The 14,039-nt window shown below is 42.5% G+C and overlaps 1 protein-coding gene across 1 annotated transcript; it reads left to right on the top strand.

Annotated features, from left to right (window-relative positions):
* The first annotated feature begins 90 nt into the window (after positions 1 to 90).
* On the top strand, positions 91 to 7,775 carry ZBTB8B (zinc finger and BTB domain containing 8B). The gene is made up of 4 exons (XM_076357539.1): positions 91 to 118; positions 482 to 1,448; positions 4,102 to 4,280; positions 4,610 to 7,775. The coding sequence occupies exons 2-4, from the start codon at positions 503 to 505 to the stop codon at positions 4,925 to 4,927; spliced, it is 1,443 nt and encodes a 480-aa protein (XP_076213654.1). The 5' UTR covers positions 91 to 118; positions 482 to 502; the 3' UTR covers positions 4,928 to 7,775.
* Positions 7,776 to 14,039: the final 6,264 nt, after the last annotated feature.

The raw sequence follows: 14,039 nt of genomic DNA on the forward strand, positions 1-14,039 counted from the left end.
TCACCCCGCAGGCCCCGCCCCCGTGGGCCGTGGCTGCCCGCCAACGTCACTTCCTCCCCCTCCTCCTGGCGGGAGGGCGGCCGGCGGTACGGCGGCCGGGCGGGAGCGGGCGGCCGAGGTGAGGGGCGAGCGGCGGGGGCGCGCTCCGGGGGACGCCCGGTGCCGGGAAGGAAGAACCTGGGTGCAGCGGCGACGCCGCCCGGGAGCGGGGAAGGGGCGGGGGGGGGGTGTGTCTGCGCGGCGGCGGGGTAAGCGGCGCGGTCCCTCCCGGTCCCTCCCGGTCCCTCCCGGTCCCTCCCGGTCCCTCCGGCTGCCGGTCCCTGCCGGTCCCTCCGGCTGCCGGTCTCCAGAAGTTCCCCTCGGCTGGAACCGCTCGGCCGGGCCGAGGCTCCGGGGAGAGGCTGGCGGGAGGCGGCGGCGGGTCCCCGGGAGCTCCGCGGGAGGCCTCCTGCTGACGGTGCCTTCTCGTTGACTGTGGCAGCGAGCGGCGGCGGCGGGAGCGATGGAGATGCAGTCGTACTACACCAAGCTTTTGGGAGAGCTCAACGAGCAGCGCAAGAGGGATTTCTTCTGCGACTGCAGCATTATCGTGGAGGGGAGGATCTTCAAAGCGCACAAAAACATTTTGTTCGCCAACAGCGGCTATTTCCGAGCCCTGCTGATTCACTACATCCAAGACAGCGGACGCCACAGCACCGCCTCTCTGGACATCGTCACCTCGGAGGCCTTCTCCGTCATCCTAGATTTCCTTTATTCCGGGAAGCTAGATCTCCGTGGGGAAAACGTTATCGAGGTGATGTCTGCGGCTAGCTATTTGCAGATGACCGATGTGGTCAACTTCTGCAAGGCGTATATAAGGTCATCGTTAGATATTTGCAGGAAAATAGAGAGAGAAGCTGCTTTCTATCAGGCTGATAGCGGGAGCGCTAGTTCTGCGAGAGAGGGCACCTCGTACAGCTCAAAGAGCCAGTGCTCTGCCTCTGTCTCTTCCCTGCAGGAAAAGGAAAGGATTTCGGATTGCCAGAGAGACCCTCCCTGCGGAGAATGCAGCAGCTGCCATCCCCTGGAGCTTGTGGTCAGAGACCCCGTAAGCAGCGACTCTCCAGACGACGTCAATTCTTCGCTGCCCAAGGGGGTGGAACCCAAAGTAGAGTTTGACTCGGATGAAGTAGAGGTAGAAGTGGGTGAACGGCTGCCGCAGTATCCGACTCCGTTGTCCCTCGAGCAGATGGAAGAGGGGCTGCACGGCGGGCAGGCGGTGGACCTGGCCTGCAATAACTATCATATGAAACAATTCCTAGAGGCCCTGTTGCGCAACAGCTCAGCTCAGAGAAAGGATGATGTGGTTCATCACTTTGTCCGGGGCTTTGAGGGTAGGCCAGAGGATGGAGGGGTAGCCATGAGTTCCATGATGGACATTCACGGCGACTGGTATGGTGAGGACACAGGTGAGAGGACTCCAGGGGGGTGTAGTCTGTAAAATTGAGGAGGAAACCACTTGGTTGTGCGACTTCCTTTGTTACTGTCGTTCTTGTTCAGGAATATATTGCTGAATATTATGCCGTGGCAAAATAAACTATTGTTCTGGACTTCAAAAGAAAGCTGTACTCATTTATTCAGTGCAGCGCTTGGGAGGTAAGTATTTCTAACAGCTTTTTACAGTCTCTTTGAAACAGATCCTGGAGCTCGGTGTTGGTGACACTGCTTTAATAAACAATCTCGTTTGGGACCTCGTTGAATGGCAGGCAAATTTTTAAAAAGAATCTTCCTCTAGTCGTGTTAGCGTTACAAAGAGCAATCAGAAAGATAAGCTGAGCTGCCACAAGAGGGATCTGCTGTAGAGCCTGGCAGACCAGAAGTAGCTTATTCCACCGGAGCTCCTGCCAGCTCGTCGGTTGCTTGCTGGATGATGGTCTGTTTGCTGTTACTTTGAACTTCGAAAGGGCAGAAATCAGTTTTGTTCAATACTGAGCGATGCCTAGAAATTCTGTAAGAGCACTGAAAGCTTTTAACTGTGGTATGGCATAAAGACAAGACTTAACTTTTACCTCTAGAGGCAGACTCGCTTCTCAACTGCCGGTCACCTGGGGTTCCGCGGCTTTCCCAAGCCCCGCGCCTGTTGGGATGTCTCCTAGCAGCAGTGTCAGGGACCCGGAGAAGAAGGAGGTCGTGTCCGTGTGCATTTCTCCTGACGTGGACAATAAGGATTTGGGCATTTTACCTGCTTACGGTAACGCTGGCGCACAACTTGCCTCATCCAAACTGCCTTACGAAGACGGGAGGCGGCTCTGACAAACGCTGCACGTGCCGTAGCTGTTCAGGATGCGACAAATGCAGTAATGGTGCGGGCAACAGAGAGGAGATCTTTCACTGAACATTCTACTCTAGATAGCAGGCTTACATTCGTGTCGCTTCCAGCTCAAGCACGCATGTGAGATCTTAAAGCCATTAAAACCAATATATTCCCTCACTGCTTTAAAATGAGGAATCTGATAAAGTCACAACTCCAGTCTTAGAGTCACCAAAAGACTAAAGTTATCAGAACAGAGTGCTGTCACCAGATCACGCCTATGGTTTTTGACGTGTAGCAAGGCAAGAGCATCTAACGCACAAACTTGCCTTATTTTTTCCCCTCTTAAAATCTTCAGACTGTTAATGAATCACGAAAAGGGAAATGCTGCTAGAATTTGATAGAGAACATCAGGAGTTACGACCGCGTATTGGAAATGTTAATGGTAGATGTGCTTTAGATAGGAGTGGGGAAAAAAACCCCAACCTCGCATTCAGTTAGGGTTCTCTGCTAAAACTGAACATCGTAAGCCTTTAGTCGAATGAAGTGTCTCTTCTCAGCTTTTAGTGCTCCTGCCATCTTAGCATTTTCACAAGACACCAGGAATGAGAAATACAAAGTCCCGATAAAAGAATGGTTCTCTCACGCATTCAGGCTGACAGATGAGATAAACGCCACTTACTTTCAAGCGTCCACATCTGTTCCGGTCATCCTGGTCCCCTTTACAGCTGATGGAGGGTAAACGGGCACCTCTAGAGAGCCTGGGAGCAAGGCAGGTCTAAGAACTGCTTTTCTTTTTTTCAGCGGAGCTCTAAATGTCCAGCAGGGACTAGCAATACCTTGTGAAGGTCCAAAACTGGGTGAGATGAATTTCGCTTGATAGCCACACGTTAATCCTAGACACTCCTTTTTTTGAGACTGGGTTGGACGAACCTTAGTACAAGGAATGTTGTACAGCTCCACCTGCCTTGGTGTAACTGTTGAAGAGCTCAAGGCTTGAAATGCAAACGCCTTCCTGAATCAGTACCTGAAACAGGGAAAACTAATCTTTTAGTATAACATCGCAACCTTTGTGCCGGAAGGGAAGCTCGTATCTGGGCCGATACTGAAAAACTTGGCAATACCCACGTTTACGTAAAATGTGATCTTCAAATTTAATTCTCTTTTTTTGCATCTGCCTTCATAAATTACACATTGGGTGCATATAGTCTGATTTTAGGAAAAGTAAAATATCATCGGCACATGTATCGGAGTCCTTCACCTTGCTATTTCCAATAGAAAGGCTAAAGTGAGTGGCAGAAACAAGCATTTGTATTTTTAGATGGGTTCCCCACATCTAAATTTATGCACGTTGTAAAAGCATACGGGGAAACAATTGCACTACTTCTACCTGTTATTTGTGTTAAAGATTTTAGTTTCTAATGCTGTTTAATGCTAATGGTATCTTAAAAAAGAAAGTAAGAGACTTTCTACGGCTGAGATAGTGCAGAGGCCCCACTGTACTAAAAGCAAATTTTTGGCACTTAATTAAATGGCTTCTTAAAATAAAATTAATTTGTTTTTCTGTTGTGAGCCAACTCCCTTAGAGTATCAGCTATGTAAGCATAGGCAGGCTGATTTTCAGGGGACCTGATCATCTGCAGCTGCATGAATGTTTTCTGAAATTGCACAACCTACAGAAATCCCAGGTAAGCCAAATCCAGGGAGAGGGGCAAGTCCTTGGCTCAGATTCGCAGCAAGGAGGATGAGAAGCCAACATCGCTGACATCGGTGAACTGCCTAATCTAATGCACTGTGTTTTCTTTCAAAAGGTGATGTGTTAGTTGTGCCAATCAAGCTTCACAAATGTCCGTTCTGTCCCTACACGGCTAAACAGAAAGGAATACTAAAACGGCACATTCGCTCTCACACAGGTGAGAGACCCTACCCCTGTGAGACGTGTGGGAAACGTTTCACGCGGCAGGAACACCTCCGGAGTCACGCTTTAAGTGTAAGTTTGAAAGATTACATCTATCAGGAAATTTTTAAAAGTTTCTGGCCCTTCCCAGTCGTATTTCCCAAAATATGTTGGACAAAATGATGGTTGCCAATGTGGGATAAACTTTTCTAATAATAAGTTTGAGCCACTGATATTTGGCTCATTAGTACTTACGTAGCCCCAAATCTTTGTCGCTGGAAATGGGATGGGATCGTCTGCCCTTTAGCTTAAGCGTAGATGTTTTTCTGTTCTAGGAATACATGCCAACTAGCAGCCCAGAAAGAGCTAAAGCAAGAAGGCGGGTTGCCTTTTTTACCATAGCGTTGTATTTTTAACTTCAGGTGCATCGATCAAACAAGCCAATCATCTGTAAAGGTTGCAGGAGAACATTCACGAGCAGCCTGTCTCAAGGATTACGACGCTTCGGCTTGTGTGACAGCTGCACCTGCGTGACCACTACCCATGAGGACTCGATGCCCATTAACCTCAGCCTAATGGAACCTTCATCGGAAGGCCAAGAGAAGGGTGATGCGGATAACGACTGGCCCATATACGTGGAGTCTGGAGAGGAAAACGATCCAGCTGATGATGATGATGCCGATGGTGATGACAAGCAGGAAATCCACAGGAGCTTATCAGACCGAGAAACACTTATGTAGCAGTGAGAGGAGAGTGGGAGCGTTTACAGTGTCTCCCTGACAGTGGTCAGTCTGCAACAGAAAGCTGCGTATTTGCCCAATCAGTGAGACTGTGCTGGTTTTTATTATTCCGTTTTTTAATAGAAGAGTGGGGGGAATTGGAATTTTTAATACTTTTGAGTTTTCAGTGCTGTGCACCAGAAATCTGTGAAGAATCTTCTGTCTGGGGTTCACAGAGGTTGTACTTGAGCAATTTCCAGTGGTGTCTCTGCCTCCTAGTTTTGATTTTGCAGGTGGAACATCTCTGTTTTGTTTTGGTAACAGGTTTCTTCAAATAATGCTGTCATGGTCCTTAATCCCTGATCTGAAAGGGGCACTATCTTCTCTCTGAAGATTACGTGAAAAGAAATGCAGTTTTCATCCATTACCTTGGACTTTTCCAAACTAAGTTGGGATTCTTCTGTACTTGGACAGTATTATCTAAATTGTAAACCTTAAGCGTTTGCTTAGACTGGATTTCACCTGGAAACCAGGGCCGACAAACCAGGATAACAAAAATATGCTGCTGCTGAAAGCATAGACAGTAAGAATAAATGTATTTCATGTGTCCTTAATTGCAGGTATTTAGAGAACAAGCTTCTCTTTCTGAATTGTTTTTACTGCATCTTCCTCTCTCAAGAGCTTGGACTACAGCTCTTCAGATGTGTCTTTAATGTCATTTAGACATTAGTAGTCTTGGCTTAAGAAATAGTAAGCGCATGCTGTGGTGTCTAGTGTCCTGGTCTCTCAGTTTAGACTAAGCAAACTGCCCAATTCTCTTCAGCTTTTTACAGTAGAAGTTAAAAGCTGTCAATCGGGTTACTTGGAAATTCTGATTCTGGTAGATTAAATAGCCAGATTCACAGGTGATGTAGCCGAGGAGCAGTTCAATATGAATACCTGAGCTATGCATATAAACCAGCTCTGAGTACCCTTCTGGAAGCAATTGGGTAGGAAATCTCAGAAATTTTTACTAGCCTCTTTGTATGCAAATCCTTTTCTTTCTCTTTTACTATATTTCCTTTTAGTCTTCGGTGATCCTCCTCATGGTTTATGTTGTTGTGTGAATTTATCCAAGTACTGTTTTTTGGGGTTTTTTTTTTGTTTTTTTAAAACTTCAGCGTGGACCTCATGTTTCTTTGCTGGGATAGGTAAAGGTTGGCTTTCAAAGGAGGTGAGATTTTTTTTACCTTTCCAGTACCAAGTTGATATAAGCTATCAAAAATCAAGCTGGGAAGCTTTGAAGAAAACACACCACCAACAGAAAGCCTGTTTGCTTATGGGTAACCTGCTCTTTCCTAATGAAGAGACAAAACTGAAATATACTGTGAAATAAGACTGTTAATGCTTCTTTACTACGTTGTTTATAAGTGTTTCATGAAAAGGCAAATTGTATGAGTCTTTCTAGCTGGAGTAAGCGCTAGATCAGAAGCCTGTAGACAGACAAGGCTGACAAAGAATGAGCAGTTCCTCCCACTTAACAAGACGGTGCTTCTTGAGGTTTTTAGAGTAAAGGCTTTACACTTGGCAAACGTTAGATGGAACCTAAAAAACAGAGCGCCCTCTGATTTAACCAGGGTGGGGGTTTTTTGCATACCTTGTGCTTTTATTTTACATACTGAAAAAGAACAATTCAGCTTCTCTATCTGCTTCATCCTACAGTGAAACAGTAGTCCTATAGTGATGTCGCAATTTACTTGTGAGAGGCGATTCTGATGTCACAAATGCAGCTAAGAATTCATTGCCAGATCAGGTAGGATGAGGAAAGAAGAAACAAGCTCCTTTTTAAACAAGTCGCTTTACTAGTGATTCCTGACAACAGCAGAAAGTAGAGAGACTTGTTTTGCAGTGGTCTGGTCTAAGTTCCTGACGAGTGCCACCTTCGCAAGAAGATACTGGCATCACGTGCTACGTTTGTTTTCTGTATCTGAAGTTGGATAAGCTTTCTTTAGTCCCTGTTCCAGGTCATCTGTAAACTTGAGTTTGCAATAGCTGAACAGTATCATAGTGACACACATCATCATAGAAAAATCTCACTGGGACAAGATCTTTAACAAATTCCGGGCTCTATAGCCCCTATTTTAGTCATCTAAATTAGGACCATCAAAGAGACAGCTCGTGTAGATGCCAGATTTGGAGCTGAGCTCCTTTGAAAATCCTGCTGGGGTTTTGGGTCCTTAGCGCTTTGGAAAATCTGAGCAAAACGTGGGCTTGTAAATCTTGCCGGCACATTTGAAAATGCCACCTCCAGCCTACCAGGGCTAGTCTTTTGGACTGCTACTCTATTTTTGTTGAGTCCATCCAACGTCAGAGGGTATATTTTTGGTATCTGCTTATCTGAGAAAGGACGGACTTCTGCATGTGAGAACACCTGAAAAAGAGTCACGGATTATCTGTGTTTGTTGGGAGACTAACTCGCTAATGAAAGTGGGGTAAGAACGTAAACAGGGATCCAAAATGATATTTAGTGACCAGGCATCCCAATTTCTGGTCATTCTAGCATGAAGATGCCACCTCGTTGTAAATATTGGTAGAAGCCACTAGACACGGAATATCGGCTGAGCATGGTTCCGGCCAGCGCAACACAATTAAACTGTCGGAAGATTTAGCTTCTCACACGGCTGAGCTGTGCTGAGGTGCGGGCTAGCTAACTCTGAAACTGTGCAGGCATTCAGAGTAGGGAGAATTAACCTCTTGCAGAAGTCTGTATGTAATAAGAGCTGCAGGAATGACTGCGGAGACCTTCAGCGATTTTACTTCAACCTGCTTTCTTTGGTCTTAGAGATTGTTCTTGTGTGTCTTGTGCATAGAGAATGGAGCTGTGTTAAGGTTTGTGTAACGCTGGGTAAGGGGTGCGGGTGGGGGGTACGCCGTTCACGTTCCAGATTGAAAGTGACCACCCTGATCGATGTTTCCTGTTGAACTGTCATATTGTGCTGCTTTGTTTTCCGTGGAGTCCTTCAGCCTTTGTATTTAGAAGAGGATGTAGTTTACCCACCTTCTTGTGACCAGACGTTCATGTAAATCTGATTGCTGTGCTTTCCACTTAGTTTTTGGATGTTTTTCCTGAAATCTTCCATTGTAGATCCAGCCTTTACAAGCTTTGAGAAAACGATGTAGCTGTTTTAAAATATTCCTATGGTGCTTAATGAAGAATCAAAAATAATGTTTTTAGGAAAGTTATTTCTAATATAATCTCTTTCTCAAAGTTTTTTAAAGGCCATGCAGACTACGTATCTTAAAGTCTTAGCTCTACGTAATTGACTTTGTTTAGGAGTATACGTTTTAACGTACTTTTGCACATAATTGCACTGTATTTTACTAAAGGAATACATGCTGCACTGGTATTCGTAGTGCATTTAACCTCTTGGTGCAAGACCTTGTAAATCTTCCAAATGTGGTTATTTAATTTACTGATGTTTTGTAAGGCAGTTTCATAACTGAAGTCCTTTAGTCTAGTTTAAATGACAAATTCTTATAAACCGGACCTTATTTGTAGAAGTGACTTAACTATATTTGTGGAACTTGGAGCATTCTGGAGCTTTTTGATTGTCTAGAAAATAAAACTCTCCGAGAGGGTTGCTTTGATTTTTTTACCATTCAAAAGTTGGCTGAGTAAACCTGAGAGTGTCTAGATTAAGGCTCACATTTCAATTTCTGGGAATTAAAAATGAATATATCCATTTCTGGCAACAGACAAACAAGAATCAGATTCTTGGTAGGAAAGGATTAAAAGGGTGCTGTCAACGTAAAACCCAGCCAGCTGGGTGGGGTTTTTTTTTTTTTTTTTAGAAAATCTTTTATATTATTAACACTGGCTTTGTTTCCTTACCAGTTTTTGTAGTTTTGTAATCATCTTAACTTTTTAAACTCTCTTTAAAGCTTTTCATTTTTTGTGCTAGGTGAGAAAAATCCACGCAGCTGGGAAGCAGTCGCTGATCTTAGCTAGAAGAAAGTGCTGCCAGATGCCTACAATAAAATGCATGCGGGTGAGGGGGTGGGGGGAACAGGCTCCCAAATATTCTTTCGAGATAATGTTGAATGATATTGGATATTTCACAAACGGACTTCTTTAAACCTGCTTTTACAGGTGTTTTTTTTTTTAAATAAAAACCTGTATTTACCTGCTGATTTAGAATATCCTGAATCAATGAAAAATGTAATAACCCCTTCTTTCTTTTCACTGTTTTCATTCGAACAGTGAAATCTGTTCACTTTTATTGGGATTTTTAGGTTTATACATTTTTGTTTCAGAAGTGCCTGGAAATTATTCATATTGCAAAACTTGTTTATTATTGGGGTTTTTTTTAATCATTAAAACACTTTTGTTAGTATTAAAGATTTTTGGATCCAGCTTAAGTTGACAGTGCCCTTTAACGTGCACATAAAAATTGCATTTCTTCTCTTAAAGGCCGCTGTTAACATGTCAGCCAAATAACTGAAGACAGTTTGGTTTTTGCCTTTCGTTGGATTGTTTGAAATTCAGATTTTCTACATGTCTAGAAATATTAGTAACATGTAGGAGAATATAAAGGGCATGAAGTTGTTAAAACCTTGCCAGCGGCTCCATTTAGACACGTACGTGTGGTGTGCATGCCCACACAGAGCTGCTTTTAGGTCTGGCGTTACAGTTAAGATGTCATCATCTCTGCCATGTAGGTCAGCGGAGCACTTTTAGTAAAACACAATGAATATACCAACTTTTTTTGGTTTTTTTATTAAATGGTTATAGGCAGGTGTCTGGATACTAGTGAATTAAAAAGAAAAAAAACCCACCAAACAACCAAAAATCAAAACAAAATGAATACCACTCCTCTCCCCCCCCCCCCCCCCCCCCCCAAAAAAAATCCCTCTCAAAACAGCGTGCTGTACACGGCAACTTTAAACGCCATCCCCAAATACCCAAAGGCAATATACTAGGCTTTAAACTTCGGACTGCCAATTGAAATGCAAAATATTTTAACTGTCAAAATATATGGCTCTCTACTTCTTCCATGCTTTTAGCATAACCAGCTAAGTCCTATGAAGGCTTAGACACACATGATGGGTCCCACTGATCATGGGACTAGTTACAAGGGTAAAATTTAAGCATACATTGACAGTTTTGCAGAATTAGAAACCAAATCAGCTCTTAGAAATTCTTAAAGTTCTTCAGTGGCGAGGCTTATTTTAATTTTTAGCTGCTGGCTTCTTTTTGGGTTGGAGGAGAATTATGGGACCACAAATTTAATTTTAGAGCCAATGACTGTGCTACTGATTTTTCAACTTCTGTCTTGTTTGGTTGTTAATAACTAAGGTATGTGAGCTCTGACCCAAACCGGTGTGTATTACTCAAACAAAAATAGGAAGCTTGCTTTGAAATTGCTTTCTTCTTGTAGTTGTTTGTGTTTCTAACACAAGAAAGAAATCTTGTGTTGGTAAATAATAGCTATTGGTAGCTGTAACAGCTGTTTCTAGATCACAACAAAATTTGAATACCTCAGCCTTTGGAGACTTGGAGGATTCTTCTCTCCTCCTGTGTGAAACTGAAAACTAGAATACTCACTAAACGAAACGAGAGTTAACGCTTCGGGGAGATGCCCTGATTTTAGAACCTGCTATATTTGAGATACCATCATGCAGATGGATTTACGGGTAGATTGAAGGACCTTTGTAGATCTCCAAGCCCGTTCCAGGATCTGTCCAAGTGAAAGCCAGTACAGTAATAGCACTGTATTATTAAACAAGATGCTGTGTATTTGTTGAGGCAGGAGAGGAAGATTTTCTTTTTCACTTTTGAAAACCAATGCGCAAATGTTGCCAGTTAACGCAGTATCTCCGGACAGATCAGTGCAGTAGTTCAATCAAAAGTAAATTGTCCTAAAATACTAATTGGTACAATAACATTTTCATTTGTACCAGCTGAATCTGATGTATGTGAAATTCAGTTACCCCGGCTTTCTCTGAATGTCCATCTTCTTTTACATTTTCTACTGCTTAACTCTTCTTTTGTTGTTTACTGAACTTTTAAACATAGCAGATTATGACTTTTTAAGAAGTGCTCCAGGACAAGCAAAATAAGGGTACTTTAAAAAAAAAAAAAGGGAAGAAACAGTATCCAAGGTCAGCAGATTATTTTGATGAGAAAGAGGAGTGCTAGGGAGTGAAAGAAGGGACTGATATCTGGTGCTCTGCTTCCACAGGTATTTGGGATCAATAGTTCTATGTGGGAAAAAGGTCGCGTAAAGTTCTGAATCGTGAGTCTTTACAGTATTTTACAAAAGATAGCTTTGCAGCGTTCACAGACAATTCAGAGTACAGTCCGGGTAGCAGTGCAACCTTTCCAGATGTAACAACTGGACGTTTTGCACAGATCGGTAATAGAGGAGTTGCACCGATGTTTTGCCGCACGCTGCCGGATCTGCAAGTGTACCTGTTCTGATGTCGGGACGTCTGGGCGTGTACGTATCAGGGTGGAAGAGAGAAAAACAAATCGAACCAAAGTTGAGAATTAATGTGCATCACCACCACGCAGGCGATTTCCCCTTTTTAAGGGGTGGGGATCAAATCTTTTAAGTGCTTTTCGTAACATTTTTTTCTACAGTGGTGCATTACTGAATTTGTCTTTATTGTATGTTGTATTGTGTATGTACTATATATGTTTATAGTGTTGTATGTAGTCTGTGTAGTCTTTTATAGTTAAAGAACAGAAAACATTAAATACTAATCTCACAGTAAGTATACATTTTTTTCATTTTTGACAGGAAAGATGTGGGGCACTGGAGCACTCATCCCCGCTCTTGTCTCCTTGGCTCTAAGGGCCACGGGGTCGTTACCATCGTGGTGAAAAGGACTCTCACTGTGGGAGAAGGAAAGCAGGAGCGCAGGGCAATCGAGGGAGATGAGAGGTCGTCACAGAGCTTGCTAATGATTCGGGGAGGATGAATTGTTTAGATCAAGGTCTAAGTCATCAACGTAGATGAGCTGTATGCAAATATGCCACAATTTTAGGTGTTAAGGGAAGCTGGGTTGAAGATAAGAATATGCCCTACAAGTATTTAATTCTATTGGCACAGAATTAGGAATTTGGGTTCATATAGTAGCTGAAGCTACTGACGAGTTATGCTGAGATGCTTGTACAGCTGCTGCCTCTGTTAACACCGCCATCAGAGCTCAGACTTTTCCTAGGCTGTAAACTTTGTTTAGAAGATGGCCTGCTCGGTTACTGTTAGACGTACTGGCAGATGGAAGATTCCTCCCGGTACTCAACGTTTTAGGACAGTGTATTAGGATTTCCTTTTCGTTTTCAAAAATGAAGTGATCTCCTGGTGACCTGGAGGCTGAGCAAGCATTTGTATTTGTACTAGAAGACAAGAAGGATGCAGCTCGGGATCTTCATGAAGATAACTGAACTACAGAAATCGTGGGTGAGTCTACTGGCCTCGTCATGGGGAAAGCTGATGACAGTGAAGATGATGCCGAGGCAAATGAACTGAAGCCAAATATAAGCTGGCAGTGTATTAGATGAAAATTGTAAAGTCATTCTTAATTCATTTCTGGTGTCGTGCTTACTCCCTTATCTCCAGACCATGTCTGCGTAACTTAAAAAGCTCTTTCATTATGGCGGGGATATGGTCTTATCTTGCATACTTCGTATTCCTTGAGGCATTAGGTCCTGTAACACTGAAAAGTTTCCTGACACGGAACAATTAGCAACTCACCTATGAACTACTAAAAAATACGTATTTTTATGTCACACAGAGTTTCTCAAAAGCTTTTAAACAAACAAAATGTTCTCAGAAAATTACTTTTCCTTTAAGAGGTATAACACTATTTTAAAAGCAACAATTTTTGCAAGAGCATGGATTAAAATTCCTGCTGTTCACATTTTCTCATTAAATGCATTTTTAGATCCAGTGGAAAAAAAAAAAAAGGGCAACTAATTAATTCCCCAAGTATGGTACATTCTCATCCAGTGGAAAAAAACTGCAGCTATTTCTTCAATGTTAGAAAAAGGAAAGAAATTGTGTTGCTTTAGCCCAAGGTTATATGCAGCTTTACTTATATTTTCAAAATTTAAAATGAAACCCTTGGTAAATGCATATTACTTTACTCAGACATTTGGGAAAAATCCATTGCAACTCCAACAAATTAATCTTGTGAATCAGTGCATGTCAGTACTATGGTTGTACTACCTATGAACTATGGCACTTCAGTTGTTCTAGTATACGCTCTTGAGTTTTCTTTGGCAAGAAGTATCACTATATACTTAAAGTCAGAAAATATACCATAACTGAAGTCTGTGATTTTTCAGAAACATTTATGTTAAGGAAAACTGAAACCTTTTAACTGATGTTACTGTTAATTATATTTGGTTACCAAAACCCAAAAAAAGACAATGCAAAATTTATATTAATAATTTTTGTATCGGCACTAACAATGTCATTTTTTTAAAGTAGTTTGTAAATTGTTCTCTGAAAAGCAGACTATTACTCTTGCTGTGCAACACTCCTGTTGCTGTGAGAAGCACCCCCTCCACATAGTTGCCAAGTTTATTCCCATTGGATAAACTCTCCAAACAATATCTCAACTTCAAGTGGAACTGTCTTGGCTAGAAACAGTAACTCTAAAATTTAGAAATTACAAAACAGAGGACTAGATTAAACAACTAAATACACTTCTAGAATCAGTGGATTGTTTGTGATGTATTATTGTGCAAAACAGGATGAAATCGGTCCCTCTGTATGACAAAACCAAAGTCTGTTCCATGGCTGTCCCTCGCTGCAGCGAGCAGACTCCTGGGCAAGGTTTCTGAAGTATTCTGAGGAAAGCACTTGCAACATCTTTAAAAATTCTAATTAAGCTACTCCAGATACCACTGCATTTTTTTTTCTACTCTTTAAATTCTATTACCTGTTCCTAGCAGATGGAGAACCCTTGAAGTCCCATTAATATTGATACAAACTACCAAGCAGCGCACTCTCCAAAACACACGTGAAAGTACCAATTACCTGAAAAGTCAGCTAAGTCAAACAGAACAAATACCTACAAATAGTTCTTTTCAAAAGGAAGTTTTCAGCAGATGAAATAATTTGGGCATGGATCTGAAAAAATA

Source organism: Aptenodytes patagonicus, chromosome 21, assembly GCF_965638725.1.
Source record: "Aptenodytes patagonicus chromosome 21, bAptPat1.pri.cur, whole genome shotgun sequence".
NCBI classification, from domain to species: Eukaryota; Metazoa; Chordata; class Aves; order Sphenisciformes; family Spheniscidae; genus Aptenodytes; species Aptenodytes patagonicus.

Excerpts from the sequence above, each read along its gene's own strand:
- ZBTB8B (XM_076357539.1), top strand. The coding sequence starts at position 503 with ATGGAGATGCAGTCGTACTACACCAAGCTTTTGGGAGAGCTCAACGAG. Across the intron at positions 1,449-4,101 it reads CTGGTATGGTGAGGACACAG|GTGATGTGTTAGTTGTGCCA; the intron begins GTGAGAGGACTC and ends TTCTTTCAAAAG. Across the intron at positions 4,281-4,609 it reads TCCGGAGTCACGCTTTAAGT|GTGCATCGATCAAACAAGCC; the intron begins GTAAGTTTGAAA and ends TTTTAACTTCAG.